The sequence below is a fragment of the Sphaerodactylus townsendi genome, linkage group LG02, assembly GCF_021028975.2.
Source record: "Sphaerodactylus townsendi isolate TG3544 linkage group LG02, MPM_Stown_v2.3, whole genome shotgun sequence".
NCBI lineage: Eukaryota > Metazoa > Chordata > Lepidosauria > Squamata > Sphaerodactylidae > Sphaerodactylus > Sphaerodactylus townsendi.
Window position 1 is genome coordinate 74,723,457 of NC_059426.1, and position 15,171 is coordinate 74,738,627.

The 15,171-nt window shown below is 43.6% G+C and overlaps 1 protein-coding gene across 1 annotated transcript in view; it reads right to left on the reverse strand.

Moving 5' to 3' along the window:
• Positions 1-13,809, reverse strand: part of LOC125427275 (NACHT, LRR and PYD domains-containing protein 12-like) — a 31,868-nt gene extending 18,059 nt beyond the window's left edge. The window contains exons 1-6 of the mRNA XM_048486474.1: positions 13,525-13,809; positions 11,149-12,832; positions 10,049-10,135; positions 9,355-9,525; positions 6,979-7,152; positions 3,253-3,423 (exon numbers count right to left, since the gene is read on the reverse strand). Of these exons, the coding sequence (XP_048342431.1) occupies positions 3,253-3,423; positions 6,979-7,152; positions 9,355-9,525; positions 10,049-10,135; positions 11,149-12,832; positions 13,525-13,534 (2,297 nt within the window). The 5' untranslated portion in view covers positions 13,535-13,809. The remainder of the gene's footprint in view (positions 1-3,252; positions 3,424-6,978; positions 7,153-9,354; positions 9,526-10,048; positions 10,136-11,148; positions 12,833-13,524) is intronic.
• Between the last annotated feature and the right edge of the window lie 1,362 nt (positions 13,810-15,171).

Sequence of the window (15,171 nt, forward strand, 5' to 3'; positions counted from 1 at the left end):
CTCTCAACCAATTTCGCGCCAGCTCCCTTCTCTTCACCGAGGGACCCCTGCGCATTTAGTTAGCGCTTTCAGTTTGTCCAGCGTGCTTGTCATAAGCCCTGCTTTTGCAAGCTCCCATACTCACCGGTGTTCCGTGTCCGGACGAGAGAGTGTCCTAGGGCGATGTCTCTGGATACGCCCGATCAGAGGACAGGCGATGCGAAGCGGTGGTCCCTGGATGCGCCGATCCAGCGGACCGGTATCGCTGACCCTTCCCCAGGCGGCGGTGAGCAGAGTGGAGGTTAGAGGATTCCGGGTTTCGGCACCAGCGTCGACCCACGCGGTCAGCGTACAAACGAAGACGAGGCGGAGATAACATCTGGTGGAGATAAGCCAGCGGCGGGAGACCGGAGGTCCGTGTTCCTAGCGAGTCTCCCGCCTGCCGGTTCCTGGCACCTTTTATTGTTACTCTATCGGGGGCGTGTAGGAGGGAGGACTGGGGAGTTCGGGAGGCGGGAGGTCGAGGAGATCATCAGGTGATGCATGATCTCATCTGGCTACGTGCGGAGAGGAGCGTACGCGTCTGAGCCTAATCCTCACCTGGGGCCAAGATCATTGTCCCTGCGCCCGGTGATTGAGCCAGACAGTTCACGACCCGTGACTCATGGGGGATGAGGAGTGGGGGTGCGATGCGACCGGCAAGGCCGCAGGTCCGTCGGCGTCCCAACGTTCTACTACGGCACTGCTGGGTCGGCAGTGCACTACTACATGATACCTTAATATAATGGTGAATGAACAAAGGAAATGGGAAAAAAAGACCAGACCAGCCATCAAACTCTTTTCTCTGGTGATTGTTACGCTTCTCAAACAGGGCAAACAGTAGCTTGCCAATGCTATTTCAAAATGGGAAGAAGATACAGGGGAGAAGGTTTAAACCCCTTCTCCCTGTATGAAATGATCCCAATCTAAAACGTGACCTGATAATTAAGTTTCCTCCAGGCAACTCTAGGAACATATCCAATAGAAAGTCCAAAAGAAAGCATGTGAATTGGCCTGGACATTTCCTTTGGATCCATGCAAGAAACAATGAGTGTCACTGAAGGGATATATGTACCCATGGAGCCTGTGGGTGCTGGACTGTTAGGTCAGCTGACCTAACACAAGGGAAAAATTGAACAAGAGGCATTAGAATTGTTTGATTTATTTCTCCTTGTTTGCTTTTCACTTGCATAGCATAACCTCTCAGTACACCTTTTTATTTTGTGTTGTTATTGCTGTTAAGAAGAGTCCTTTCTTTTGGCCATAGGTTTTCGAACTGCCTTCACTTTGGCTAATTATAATCTTGCTTTTGTTGATTATCTTGCTTTTGTTGATTATAAGAGTGGGTTTGCCAAGCTTCTAAGTCACTGTGCCTCTCAAAAAAATACAAATGGCCTCTTTATTTGGAATTAACTCCGCAATACCTTGAATAGTGACAGGCCACCAAGAAACCCATAAAACCCAGCTGGCCTGGCCTGTCATCCTCTTGCTGTTGGGCTCTCTCTATTCTAGCCTTGTCTATGTTGCATGGCTGACTTGGTGATTGTGCAAATGTTTTGGGTTAAACTTTGCATATGCACATTCTTGCACTGCTTTCCCCATCAGTCCAACATATACAACGGAAATTAAAATTACAGCAGATGTGCCTTTTGGGGTTGTCGTAGTCCAGGCTAGACTGATCTCATCAGATCTCAGAAGCTAAGGAGGACTGGCCCTGGCCATTATTTAGATGGGAAACAACCACAGAACATGAGCATTGCTACACAGAGGCAGGCAATAGAAAACCACCTTCGAATATTTCATAGTTTCATCATAAATCAGGCGTGATTTGACAGCAAAAAATAATCTTGTTGAGGTGAGAGAAATGGTCTGGCCTGTTGTCCTAATGCCTATTTTTGTCTCTCTGGCAGACTCTCAAAGCCAGACATGCTTGTTTGTGTTAAGTGGAGTAACATGGTAGTCCTTGGCAACTGACTGTACTACGATAGACAAGTCTGAGTCTCCACCAGGATGATTATGCCATCAACTAACAAACGCCATTAACTACACAACAGAGATGTATCGGGGGGAAATGGCATGCGGAGACAAATTGTCTCCGGGTGCCGCCCCCCCGCACCTGGGGGCAAGGTGGGGCTCAGCCCCCCCCCCAGCCCGGCTGCTGCCCCCCTCCCAGCTCCCAGGCAGCCAGCAGCTCCCCTCCCGGCTGCCGGTAGTCAACCCTGCCCATGTTGTCATCAACATGGGCAGGGTTGAGCATGCCCGGCTGCTGTCCCCCCCGCCCCACTTGCTCCCAGCTGGCAGTCCCTTCTGCCCTCCCCTACGAGGAGGCCAGAAGAGACTGCCATCCCCAGCCTCCAAGAGCTGCTTTTATAAGCACTGTGGCTGAGGGGCGGGGCTCAGTGGGCATGGCCATGCCCCCACTCCACCCTTGGGGCATGGCCATGCCTTCCCAAGCCCCACCCCTGGCCTCAGTGCTTATAAAAGCAGCTCTTGGAGGCCGGGGACGGCAGTCCCGGAGGGGAAGGCAAAAGGGACTGCCTGCTGGGAGCCGGGAGTAAGGGGGGCATCATGGCGGTGGGGGGTGGCAGCAGCCGGGCGCCCTCGACCCTGCCCATGTTATTGACATGGGTGGGATCGAGGGTGCTCGAAGATTACCTACTGACTTGCCGTCTTCCTGGTCATGTGTGTGTGTGGGGGGATTTTGCACTGCCACGTGACCAGATTAGTGGCGCCCAGGGACAAGGGGTATCCCCTTGTCCCTAGGGGTATCCCCTTGTCTCTAGGCAAATACGCCACTGCTATACAGGTACCAGGCAGCATATCCACCCAATACAGTTGATTTTCTATGATAACGTGTCTAACATTGACCTTGGGTCACACATAATCCAAGCAATCCAGTACTACTTGATCAAACCACTGTGCTGAACACTGTCCCTGCACAGACACAAAACTAGTTAAAATGGTGTTCACTTTGAATGGCAAGCAAATCATGGAAGAAATCAAATCAAGTAGTCAGCTAAACAGCATTGCAAACAAATATTGTGAGCAAGGTAAGGCCACATTTTGAACACCTGTATTTTTGAACAGTGAATTAGTCCTAATCAAAATGAATAAAGCCCTGATACAAGCACGAATCCTCAAACCCATGACCTTCAAGCCTGCTAATATACAAAAGTCTATTTTAGTTTAAGCAATCCAAGTATTCCAGCCTGAAAGTATTCAGGTCACACTTACAATAAAGTTTGCAGTTTGCACTTTGGGTGTTTCAGCCCCTCACACAACACCTTTACTCCTGCATCTCCCAGCTGGTTGTTTTCCAGGTTCAGTTTCATCAGGGTTTGGCTGGTGCCAAGAACAGAGGCAAGATCCCGACAGCTGGCAGCAGTGAGATTGCAGTGTTCCAGCCTACACAGAAAAAGAGTGGGAAATCATTACTTTTTTCGGATACAAAGATCATGTGCTTTTTAAATATTTCTCACTACAATCAGGGGGTCTTGCCTTGACTTGCATTGTGGTACAGGCAAGGGCGCAGCTGCTGCCTTATACCTTTCCTACTATGTCAGAGCTTGCTTTCATTTTTCCCCACACAAATCTACTGAAATAGGGAACTTCTTCGTTGACCAGTTACGGCTACTTTCATAGCAATTTCCTTTAAAATAGAGGAGAGCCAAACAAACTCATGTCCAACTATGTTCTGCTGCTACCCAAGTCTGTTTACTTATTCTGAGAAAGGAAATCATAGATCTTTTGAGGACAGGCATATGGAGTTTTCTTCAGAAAGGATACGTACCACTTTCCTACCCCTGAAACATCTATCCACTTGACTGTTACCAAAATGCAGATTGCTCCATACCCTTCTTTTATCAAAGTGTTATGTTGGCCAGTGAAGATAATAATGGTTTTGACAGAAGCAGCACTGAAATAAAATTGTAAAATGTTGCCAGAGAATCTGCACTTCTTTACAAGGTGGGTGCACACTGCTCTGACATCCTAGAGCATGCATGACCGCACTGAGTTCTTTTTGTTGAACAGAGTATAGAGCTGTCAACCCTATTCATGTCACTTATGAGGATAAGCCAGGTAGAGCTGTGTATGTTTTGGCATAAAGGTGGCAACCAATCAATTTGAAAGAAAAAGGTATTTTTCTATCCTCAATGATTTTTCCTAAATTAACTTATCTTCTAATGATTATCTCAATGGTAATTGCAGATAAAACACTGAAGGAGTAGCAAAGAATATTAAGAGTGTTTATCTGGAATGCCAGAAGACCAAAGGTAGATTGCTGCCAGGTCAATCAAAGTGATCCATGGGCGTTTCCTCACTCACCCCGATCCCCCCCTATGCTGCGCGCTGCTCTCAGCGCGAGGTATCCCTGGCGCATGCCCGGGCGTCCCCATGACCCCGCGCTCTGTGCGGGGTCATCAAAAGGCACAGTTTTCTCCAGCGCCAGGGATGCCGCGTGCTGAGGGGGTGCGACAGCGGCAGCGTTGGGCCGGCTGCACTGTCGCCGCCCCTGTCGTGGGGAGTGCTCCGGGACCCCGCGCTACTTGAGGAGAGTAGCACGGGGCTTAAGGTAAGTGGGAAAAGACCCCATGTTCGGTCTTGGTATTCCTAACTTAAAAGCCTACCATGATGCAGCCCAGCTGCAATTTGGCAGTCATTATGGACTAATTTAAATACCCTGATTGAATTAGTAATTGAGTGAGCAGAAATCAAAATATCAGTTAGGACATTTTTATGAGGCACTCCAAAGATTAGGAAAAATCTTTGGAAATAAGAACATAAGAACAAGCCAGCTGGATCAGACCAAAGTCCATCTAGTCCAGCTCTCTGCTACTCGCAGTGGCCCACCAGGTGCCTTTGGGAGCTCACATGTAGGATGTGAACGCAATGGCCTTCTGTGGCTGTTGCTCCCGATCACCTGGTCTGTTAAGGCATTTGCAATCTAAGATCAAAGAGGATCAAGATTGGTAGCCATAAATCGACTTCTCCTCCATAAATCTGTCCAAGCCCCTTTTAAAGCTATAAAGGTTTGTGGCCATCACCACCTTCTGTGGCAGCATATTCCAAACACCAATCACACGTTGCGTGAAGAAGTGTTTCCTTTTATTAGTCCTAATTCTTCCCCCCAGCATTTTCAATGAATGCCCCCTGGTTCTAGTATTGTGAGAAAGAGAGAAAAATGTCTCTCTGTCAACATTTTCTACCCCATGCATAATTTTGTAGACTTCAATCATATCCCCCCTCAGCCGCCTCCTCTCCAAACTAAAGAGTCCCAAACGCTGCAGCCTCTCCTCATAGGGAGGTGCTCCAGTCCCTCAATCATCCTTGTTGCCCTTCTCTGCACTTTTTCTATCTCCTCAATATCCTTTTTGAGATGCGGCGACCAGAACTGGACACAGTACTCCAAGTGCGGTCGCACCACTGCTTTATATAAGGGCATGACAATCTTTGCAGTTTTATTATCAATTCCTTTTCTAATGATCCCCAGCATAGAGTTTGCCTTTTTCACAGCTGCCATGCATTGAGTTGACATTCCCATGGAACTATCAACTAAGACGCCTAAATCCCTTTCCTGGTCTGTGACTGATAGCACTGACCCCTGTAGCGTGTATGTGAAGTTTGGATTTTTTGCACCTATGTGCATCACTTTACATTTTGCTACATTGAACTGCATTTGCCATTTCTGAGCCCACTCATCTAATTTATCAAGGTCCGCTTGGAGCTCTTCGCTTTATCATCTGGATTTATCATCTTTATCATCTGGATCTAGTTCTATTTGTTTGAATTACATTGTAAAATCTATAGAAAATGATTCATCAGTTATATTTAATGCTAATAACAAGTGCCAAAGTGTAGAATTTTGGATTTTGCTGGTATTGTAATGCAGAATCAGCTGATTTTATCCACATGTGGTATTTTTGTCCAAAAGCTGTTTCCCATTGGAAAAAGGTTGCTTTCTTGGTCCGTGTTGGTTTGGAAAAGACCACAGAAAATAATCCAGAATGTTTGCTATTGAATTATATACCAAGAGTTCCAATGAAGTTTTGAGATATACCTTTGTGTTTAATTACTGCAGTGTGTTTTATTTGGAAATCAAAGGAGATGCCTGAAGTTGGTGAATGGCTCAATAAAGTGAAGAAAGTTATCTTATGCTAAAATTTACATCTCTTCAAAGGAATAAGAACTTTGATTTACTAAGGTCTGAGTGGTTTAAAGTTATTGAGTGTATTCAGTTAGAAGTTGAACTAAGAACATAAGAATTTATTTGTTTTGCAATGTATACAAATGTACACGAATAAATAATAAGGGAGAAAAGAAAAAGGTCATCTTGAGAACTGTTGTTTTACAAATGAGATGCACAGAAATCATCGTCTGGGAAAAAAGAATACAGCAATTGTCAGTGACAAATAGTCTCAATGGCTGTTTCCGGACGGGTGGAATACAGCGTCCCAGGGACGCTAAAAACAGCGTCCCTGGGGAGGGGTTCGCACGGCTGCTGCCTCGCAACCCCCGAGTGGCGCTAAGCCGCTGTTTCCGAACCTTGCTCCCTGAGCAAGGTATTTCGGAAACAGCGGCTTCCAACTGCTGCCGTGCGAATAGCAGCGGCTGGAAGGCGCCTTCCCCCCCTTTCCTGAACACCTACCTAGTCTCCTGGCTTCTGGCTTGTCACAGAGGCCAGGGGATATGCCCCCCTGGCCTGCGACTCCAGAGCCGTCACTCCAGGCTGCGGGGGCGTGTCCCCTGGCTTCTGCGATGAGCTGGAAGCCAGGAGACAAGGTAGGCGTTCGGTGACGGCACCTGCCGCCTGCTGCACTCCCGGGACCGTCCATGCGAACAGTCCCGGGGGGATGCATCGGCATTGTTGCAGTGCAGAAAGGGCCAATGTCTCTGCATGTCCTCCTTATCTACCATTCATTACCAAGTTGCCTACACAAAGGAAGCCACCTTGCTACTCACCCCAGGCTCTGCAGATTACAGTTTGCATGCTTCAGCCCCTCACACAGCAGCTGAACTCCTTGATCTCCAAAGAAAGAATTATAACCCAGTTGCAGCTCTTTCAGTGTCTGACTGGTACTGAGAACGGTAGAGAGATTACCACAAGAAACATGGGTAAATTCACAATCCCATAATCTGAAAGGGAGAGAATATTTTAGGATAATGCAGCATGGAATTTGATTCTCCCCCCTCCTCCACATGTTTTTGTCTTTGTTCACCAAAATATTATTCCTTATTTACCAAAATATTATAAACAGTACACACTTCTCAATATATTTATATAGGGTTGCCAACCAACAGGTAGTGGCTGGGGATCTCCCAGAATTCCAACAGGTCTCCAGGCAACCATGATCAGTTCCCCTGGAGAAAATGGCTATTATTAAACAGTGCAAAGCAAAAGACATAGCCAAGCACTTGACAAATCTTGGATCTGAGGATTGGTGGTTGTTTTTATATTCACTGATTAAAACCTTTAGGGACTCAATGGATTTTACTGGTTGCTTTTATCACTGATAACTTGTTAGTAAACTATTGGCTACTTTGGAAGTTGTTCTCAATGGCATTAGAACCTGCTGAAGTAGGATTGTCAGGTCTCCTGGCCACCGATGTGGCTGGAGGGATATGGTTACCAGATCCAGAAAACTCCTGGAGGTTTGGGAGTTGAGCCTAGGTAGGACAGGGACCTCAGTGGGGTACAGTGCTACAAAGTCCACCCTCCAAAACATCCATTTTCTCTAGGGGAAGTGATCTCTGTAGTCTGGAGACGAATTTTAATTCTGGGGTTTCCCCATTTGGAGGCTGGGACTCCTATACTGAAGTCCTTCCCACTCCCAAACCCCACTCTCCCCAGGTTCCACCCAAAATCTCCAAGAATTTCCCAATCCAAATCAACAACCTAATGTGGCTACTGAAAATTATATCTGTGGGCCCTTTGTTTGAAAATATGTTAGTTAACAAGCTCATATGCCACACATGATAGCTATAGTTTAGTATGAAAGAATTTTGCACTCAACTTGTCTTATTATCATGCTGGACACTACTTAGAACTATGAAATGAAGAACCATCTTAGCTGATTAAATTGTTTGATTTTTTAAACAGCAAGCTCTGCAGTTACGGGAAGTATAGAATAAGAAAAAAAATGCCCTATTATATAATGGCCAAGTGTGGGATTCTAACTAAGAGCACAGGTCCCTACAGATGCAGGCCCACCACTACCACAGAAAAGTGAACAAGAAATGACCTAATGAAAAAGTATTCCACATTCCAGAAAGATACATGTCACAAGCACAAAACAAAGACTTAAAAAAAGAAGGTTATTTTTCTAAACATTTCAGGCTTATTCTGAATTCCACCTATGGTTATGAGAGTGGAAATTATATACACAGGTTTTCCCCAAGACATCTTTAAAGTTCACAAGACAGTCACAAGAAAGAGAAAAGAATATCATAAACTTTTAGGATCATTTGCGGCAGAAACTGAAAAAACACAAACTTATTAGGTATGGACCATCAGCTCAGAGGGAAATACCAAAAGAAGGTGTTTTAAACATATCAACAGAACTGATGTTATTGTTGTCCCCCAAGTAAAACAATCTAAAGGTGCCCTGTTCTTGGGTGGAACAGAGTGGGCGACACACAAGAAAGGTGTAACAGTTCAAAACCAAGATTTATTGCTTAGAATAATTAAGCCCCTAACTCCTCCCAGGGTCTTAATAAAATAAAGTACTTGCTTGACTGGAACAGTTTGAAGCTTGAGACTTTTGTCCTTTCTTGGACTGCGAGTTATCAGTGATAAAAGCAACCAGTTTCTCCAGTATGCAGTTTGGATGACTCAGTCCTTCACATAACAAACTGACCCCTGAATCTTTCACGGCGGTCATCTGCAAGTCTAATTCTGTCAGCTTCTGGTTGGACTGCGTCCAAGAAAGTCCATTTTGTCTGTGTTTCTTCTGGGTTCCTTGAGTGCTCTTTATCTGGATTCAACTTTCTGTACACCTTAAATTTATGCTATCTCTATACACCTTGGACGTAACATACATTGCACCCTTCCAACTACACTTGGCACCTTAGACTGACTGACTGACTAAACAGGAGGATTACTGGGTAATAACAGGAAGACTGTCTCTAGTGAGATTTCTTGAAGGGATAGGGTCCACTAAAAATTCCCTCCCTTAGAAGACTATACAAGGAACTAAAATCATTAAAACTATAGAGAAACTGATGCTTAATGAGAAAATAACAATGGCTTCTGTGGCGGCATAACAGTTATACTCATCAATATTCTCACATTCTATTGAGAATGAACCCAGAAAGAGGGTTTTTTAAAAAAATGCTTACCCTAGTTTCTCCAGTCTGCAGTTTGGATGACTCAGTCCTTCACATAACAAACTGACCCCTGAATCTTTCACGGCGGTCATCTGCAAGTCTAATTCTGTCAGCTTCTGGTTGGTACAGAGAACAGTGGCGAGATCTGCACAGCAAACATCTGTGAACTTGCAGCCATCAAATCTGCAGAGAATGAAAGTGCCAAACAGGAAATAACAGCCCCATCTGCCCAATTTCTAAATACCACTAAATTGTGCTGGTTTCCCCTGTGAACACTGTGTGATACCGTTGTGGGTCACAATATATATGAAGCTTGGAAATCCATGACAATAAATTTTCAAATGTTTTTTTTTAAAGAGCAATGGCAGCTATGCCCTGCAAATCACCCTATGGGATGTTATTTCTGGGATAGGGAAAAAGGATCTCCGCATATTCCGTTATACACTGTATCCCTGATCATGCACTGCTTTCCCCATGATTGTCTCCTCACCTCCAGCATAGATTTAGGGGGTCTGAAATTTAGGGGGTCCCTTTCACCCAGACCGAAATATGGGTAAGCTTTAACCCACATTAGATATTGTTATGAAAATACTTGATTCCACTGAGATATTCTAACTGAATGAATATATTTAAGTATTTCTTGCAATAAATAGAACAGGGGGTTGGTTATTGGTTAGAGAAAGAAAGAAAAATAATAATGGCTTACTCTAGTTTCTTTATTTTACTACTTGGATCCTTCAATGTTTGGCAGAGAAGGTAAATTGCTGAGCACTTCTGAGTCTTCTCACATGGCCTAAAAAGATAGTAAAGTTTTCCCCATGTTCACATTCTCTTTTTCAAATAAAAGCTTTATAGATGAAATACATGTTTCTTATTAATTACCCAACACTTTATTAATTAAAAAGAATGCACTTAGTCTATGAAGTTCCTGCTATTTCTTACTAAGACCCCTTCCGCACATGCAGAATAATGGACTTTCAATCCACTTTCACAATTGTTTGCAAGTGGATTTTGCTATTCCGCACAGTAAAATCCAGCTGCAAAGTGCATTGAAAGTGGATTGAAAGTGCATTATTCTGCTTGTGTGGAAGGGGCCATAGACAGCAAACATTCTTAATCCTTATCTAATGAGTTTAAAGACATTCAACTTTTATTATTTCTACTTTTATTATTTCCAAGGAGTTACAGTTTAGTGAAAATTCTGCATCTCTAGAACTTCCCCTGGGACCCATCCCTACAGCCATCAGAAACCACAAGCAGTAGCAAGATCAAGTTGTGCATGTGTGACATGCTGTCAAGGAGCAGCTGACTTCTGTTGTCCCCAGCAAGGTGTTTTCAGGCAAGTGAGAAACAGAGGTGCTTTGCCAATGCCTTCCTTTTCAGAGTCTTCCTTGGTCTTCTCTCTTCCAAGCACTGACCCTACTTAGCTTCTGAGATCCGACAAGATCAAGTTACACCATACCGCCTTCTCTCCCAAAGCTCAAATCACTATCTGCAAACACAAAACCTTGAAAATTTGAAAAAAGCTGAGGAAAACCAGCATAAAAGCTCCAGCAATTTACGGAACCCACTTATTAATCTTCATTATAAAAAATAGGAAAAGCAACAATATAAAAAGTTGGTTGTGGTGGTTTTTTTGGGTTGTGTGGCCATGGTCTGGTAGATCTTGTTTCTAACCACGTTATCTACCAGACCACGGTCACACAACCCGAAAAACCCACCACAACCAGTTGAATTCGGTCGTGAAAGCCTTCAACAATACAATATAAAAAGTTGATCAATGTTAACAAATTTAATATTACTTACTTGCACGGCCAACTTTGAAGCCTCAGAAGTGGTTCTACTTCATGGTCCTTCACTAAAAAGCACCTATACAGGGAAAGTGTCTTCAAATTTAAGCAGTTCTTTACACAAAAAGCGAGAGCCACTTGATCTACTGGAGTGAGTTTCAGCTTTTCCAGTGTTAGTTCAGTCATAAGATCTAGTGCACATTTAACAAAATCCTCCTCCTGGATCTCATACAAATAATGAAAACGCTTCAGTGGCTCATAGTTTGGATACACTAAGTTTATCCGTGTGTCTGTTTTAAGCCACTCTAATAAATCAGTCTTAATTGTAGATGAAACTTTCCATCCCAATTGTTTTTTCACATACTTCACCGTTTTACCATTTAAAAGGCCAAAGAGTAATTGTACTGTCAAGTTAAAATCCCCTTGGTCTTTACTACAGCTTTCCAGCAACATTCTGGTATCAGAAGCGTCAGAGTCATTGGATTCACTGTTGAAAAGGAAAACATAAAACAAAGCTGTAAAAAACTGTTGAATGCTAAGGTGGATGAACCTATATGAACCTTCACTATCAAAGTCTTTCTGGAAAAGATTTTCGTTCAACAGGAAAGGAAGAGAATCAAACTGAGAGGTACATTGCTTCTTGATTTCTTCTTCCTTAAACAATGTTTTTTTATTCCAGATTCCATGTGCAGCCAGTGAGCAAAGTCCCCTCAGATTTGTTAGCTCTGAGTTACTGCTGAAGGACCCAATCAGATAGGAGAGATATAGTATGTATACTGAAGTGAGGGTTTCAGAAATTTGTGGTAGATCTTCTTGGACTTTTTCTTGGTGTAGCTGGTATCTCAATGCAGTACACATGATCCAGCATATTCTAGGAACATAAGACATGACCAAAAGTGCCTCACTCCTCTCAGTGTAATCCAGAGCTTCCTTTGCTAATTCTTTATTCCCAAAGAATTTATGGAAATATTCCTCTCTGCCCTCCTTGGAAAACCCCAGGAGTTCTGCATAGCAAGGAGACTGCAAACAATTCTCAAGGGTTTCCAAAGCTGTTGGCCTGGTCATGATTAATAAGGAGGATTCAGGAAGGAGAGTTTTGCATAATAAATTACTCAGTATGACTCCCACTGGCTTCTTCTTGCATGGGTCAATGCTCAGGCCGTCACCCTGCTGCTTAGTTAAATCATTCACTTCATCAAATCCATCAATGACAAAAAGCAGTTTCCCTGGGAGCTTCAGAAATTCTTTTATTGTTTCACCCGGACTTAGCTCAAGGTCTTTATTTATGATTAAGTCAATCAAACTAGTCTCCTCCAAAACACGAATCATTTGTCTACAGCTCAGGTAGAAAATGTAGTCAAATCTTTCCTGAAATAGTTTTCCAGATGCCCAGTCTAGCATGATCTGTCTTGCTAGTGTGGTTTTTCCAACCCCAGCCACTCCCAGCAGCACAACTGTCTGAGGGCTGGCACAGCCTGTCTCAAACAGAGCATCCAGACCAACAGCAGAACTTTGATTGGAGATGATCCCTGTATGTCTCCATTGCCTCCTTATCCTTTCATCTTCTCCTTCCTCTTCACTTGCAGCAATCAGCTGAAGGTGCCTTCCATTTAAATGCACATGGGTCCGCTGGCAAGCAGTCGCATCTTCCAGCACTTGGTATTTCCTTCTAATATGATCTTGGTATTTCTCCCTGTAATCTAATGCAAACAGCCTTCATTGTTAGATGTACTGGTCTGTTTTTAAAGGGTCATAGAAATAAGCTATTGATGTATTTGCCACATAAATACTTGGCAAAATATTCAAAAACAGGGTGAATTTCCCTATGATCTTTCTAGCCACACAACCACTTCCGCAAGCGATTCCTGTGCCTATAACTGAAAAAGTAACACGTGAACTGATTTGTTCAAGAATCATTTTTGTCGCTGGAACAAAAATAACAAAAACAATTGTCCAGGAACAAAACAATTGTCCCTGGAACTGTGACAATTGCACCAGTCACAATCTATATGGATCTAGTCCTCTCTTCAGATCTTACTAGGTCAGCCTCTGTGCGAAAACTTGCTTTGTGAGATTAATTGTACCCTAACAAATGGGTAAGATGCAATATAAATTTATTTATGTAAGATAAATTCCATCTCCATATCGGTCAAAACCAGATGTTTTAAAAAAATCATTTTGTTTTTAATGGCCCTCATAAAGTCAACTGTCTAAATAACCTTTATCCCCTCTCCCCACTTTTTTTCAAAATTCTTTGACATGAAATTAAAGATTCTTCAACATGAAATTAACAATGGCGGCAATCCTACATACGGTTTAGAAAATTTATTTAATCCCATTCCATGAGATTATTTTACTGAAGGCGATCTGTAATTCTCTGACCTCTACATACCTGGCTCCATTGTTGAGGTTCCTGTGCTTGAAGAAAAAAAATCACAGTTTAGTTCTTTAGAATGCAGAAGACAAACACTTCCTTCAGGAGGCTGACATCCACGAAAAACTGTTGTTCTGCACTTGCACAAATGTGTTTAATGTATCCTAACTAAATATGGGCCATCTGTCCCTTTACTGTTTTCAAGGAAACTTTTTTTATAAAGCTGCTTTCTTATGAGACCCACAACATCCTAGAGAAAGCTGCATTTAAGATTATTAAGTTACAAAGTCTGCTTGTTTATGCAAACCCATGTTCAGCAATACGGAAGTTTCACCAGGAAAAGGTTCAGGGATCCTCCCATTTTTGGTACATTTACAATAAGGAAAGAGCAGCACCTGCTGGTGGAAATGAACATCAATGTGAAAAGTCAATATTTAATATTTGTTTTCCTAGAATTTTAAGAGATTGTTTAGATGCTGGCATTTTTTCCGGGAAGTCTTTTTTAGTATTGTCTGTTGGCAGCATATAAATAATTCATGAAACTCCTTGATAGATCTGAGAAGCCAATGTCAATGAACTAGAAATGCAAACCAAATAAGGTATGCTACCTGTTCTAGTAAAGAAATAAGACATACAGTGCAAACCTAAAAAGTTTTTCCAGGGAGTAAGCCTTGTTGAGTAGACTTGGGCAGAATTTTATGGAGACCTGCTTAGGACTGCTCAGTGGCATTGTGATAAAAGTACTCCTTCCATGTTAAACAGTTCTCCTCCCCCATTATCCCTGAAGGAGTTACAGAACAAATGATAGACTTTAAGGGAGTGGGTCCAACCTATTTTGAGCCAGCAAGTAGGGGTGCCATTTGCCTACTTATACCAGGCAAGACCCTGCAGGAAGCACCCCCCACCCCCTGTGAAGTGGTGGTAGTGAGGAAATGCAGGTTGGGGGAGAGTGTAATTGCACAGCACCACCATCTTGCTATCACTTCCAGCAACAACCCAGATGCAACGTTAACACAATACGGTGTCACTCCAGGAATTATCCTCCTCTCTATGGTTTTTACCATAGATTAACGTTCCATTACAATGCATATAAAGGGTAAGAGGGGAAACAATGTTTTATTACTTTGCTAGATCATAGGAAAATATTAATTCTCCATCTTTTGTTCACAATATTAAAACTATTTTGCTGCTATACTATGGGGATGAGAATAGATGAATCTTCAGCACCATCATCGTACCAACTGCAATTTACGCCAATGAAACATGGAAGACCATCGCAAGAATAACCCAGCAGCGGTGCCTTTGCAAGTTTCTTGGAGTCACTTACTGTGACCGCATTACAAACAAGGACATTCTGTGCAGAAGTGGTACATGGAGGCTGCAGGACATTGTGACAGAGTGTTGATTGCATTTTGCTGGGAACATCCTACGTCTACCAGGTCACCATCATCCGAAGACAACGATGTGATGGGTACCATCTGGAGCAGCCATTCTCAACCAGGGTACTGTGGTACCCTGGGGTGCCATGAGCATGTCCCAGGGGTACCGCGGCAACACTACTGCCGCTCCCCTCATTTTTGTGGTGTCTCCCACCGGCGCCAGCTAGGACATGGAGCTGGCCTATGGGGCAGGGCCTGCCACAAGGCCAGCAGCCACCACCACCCC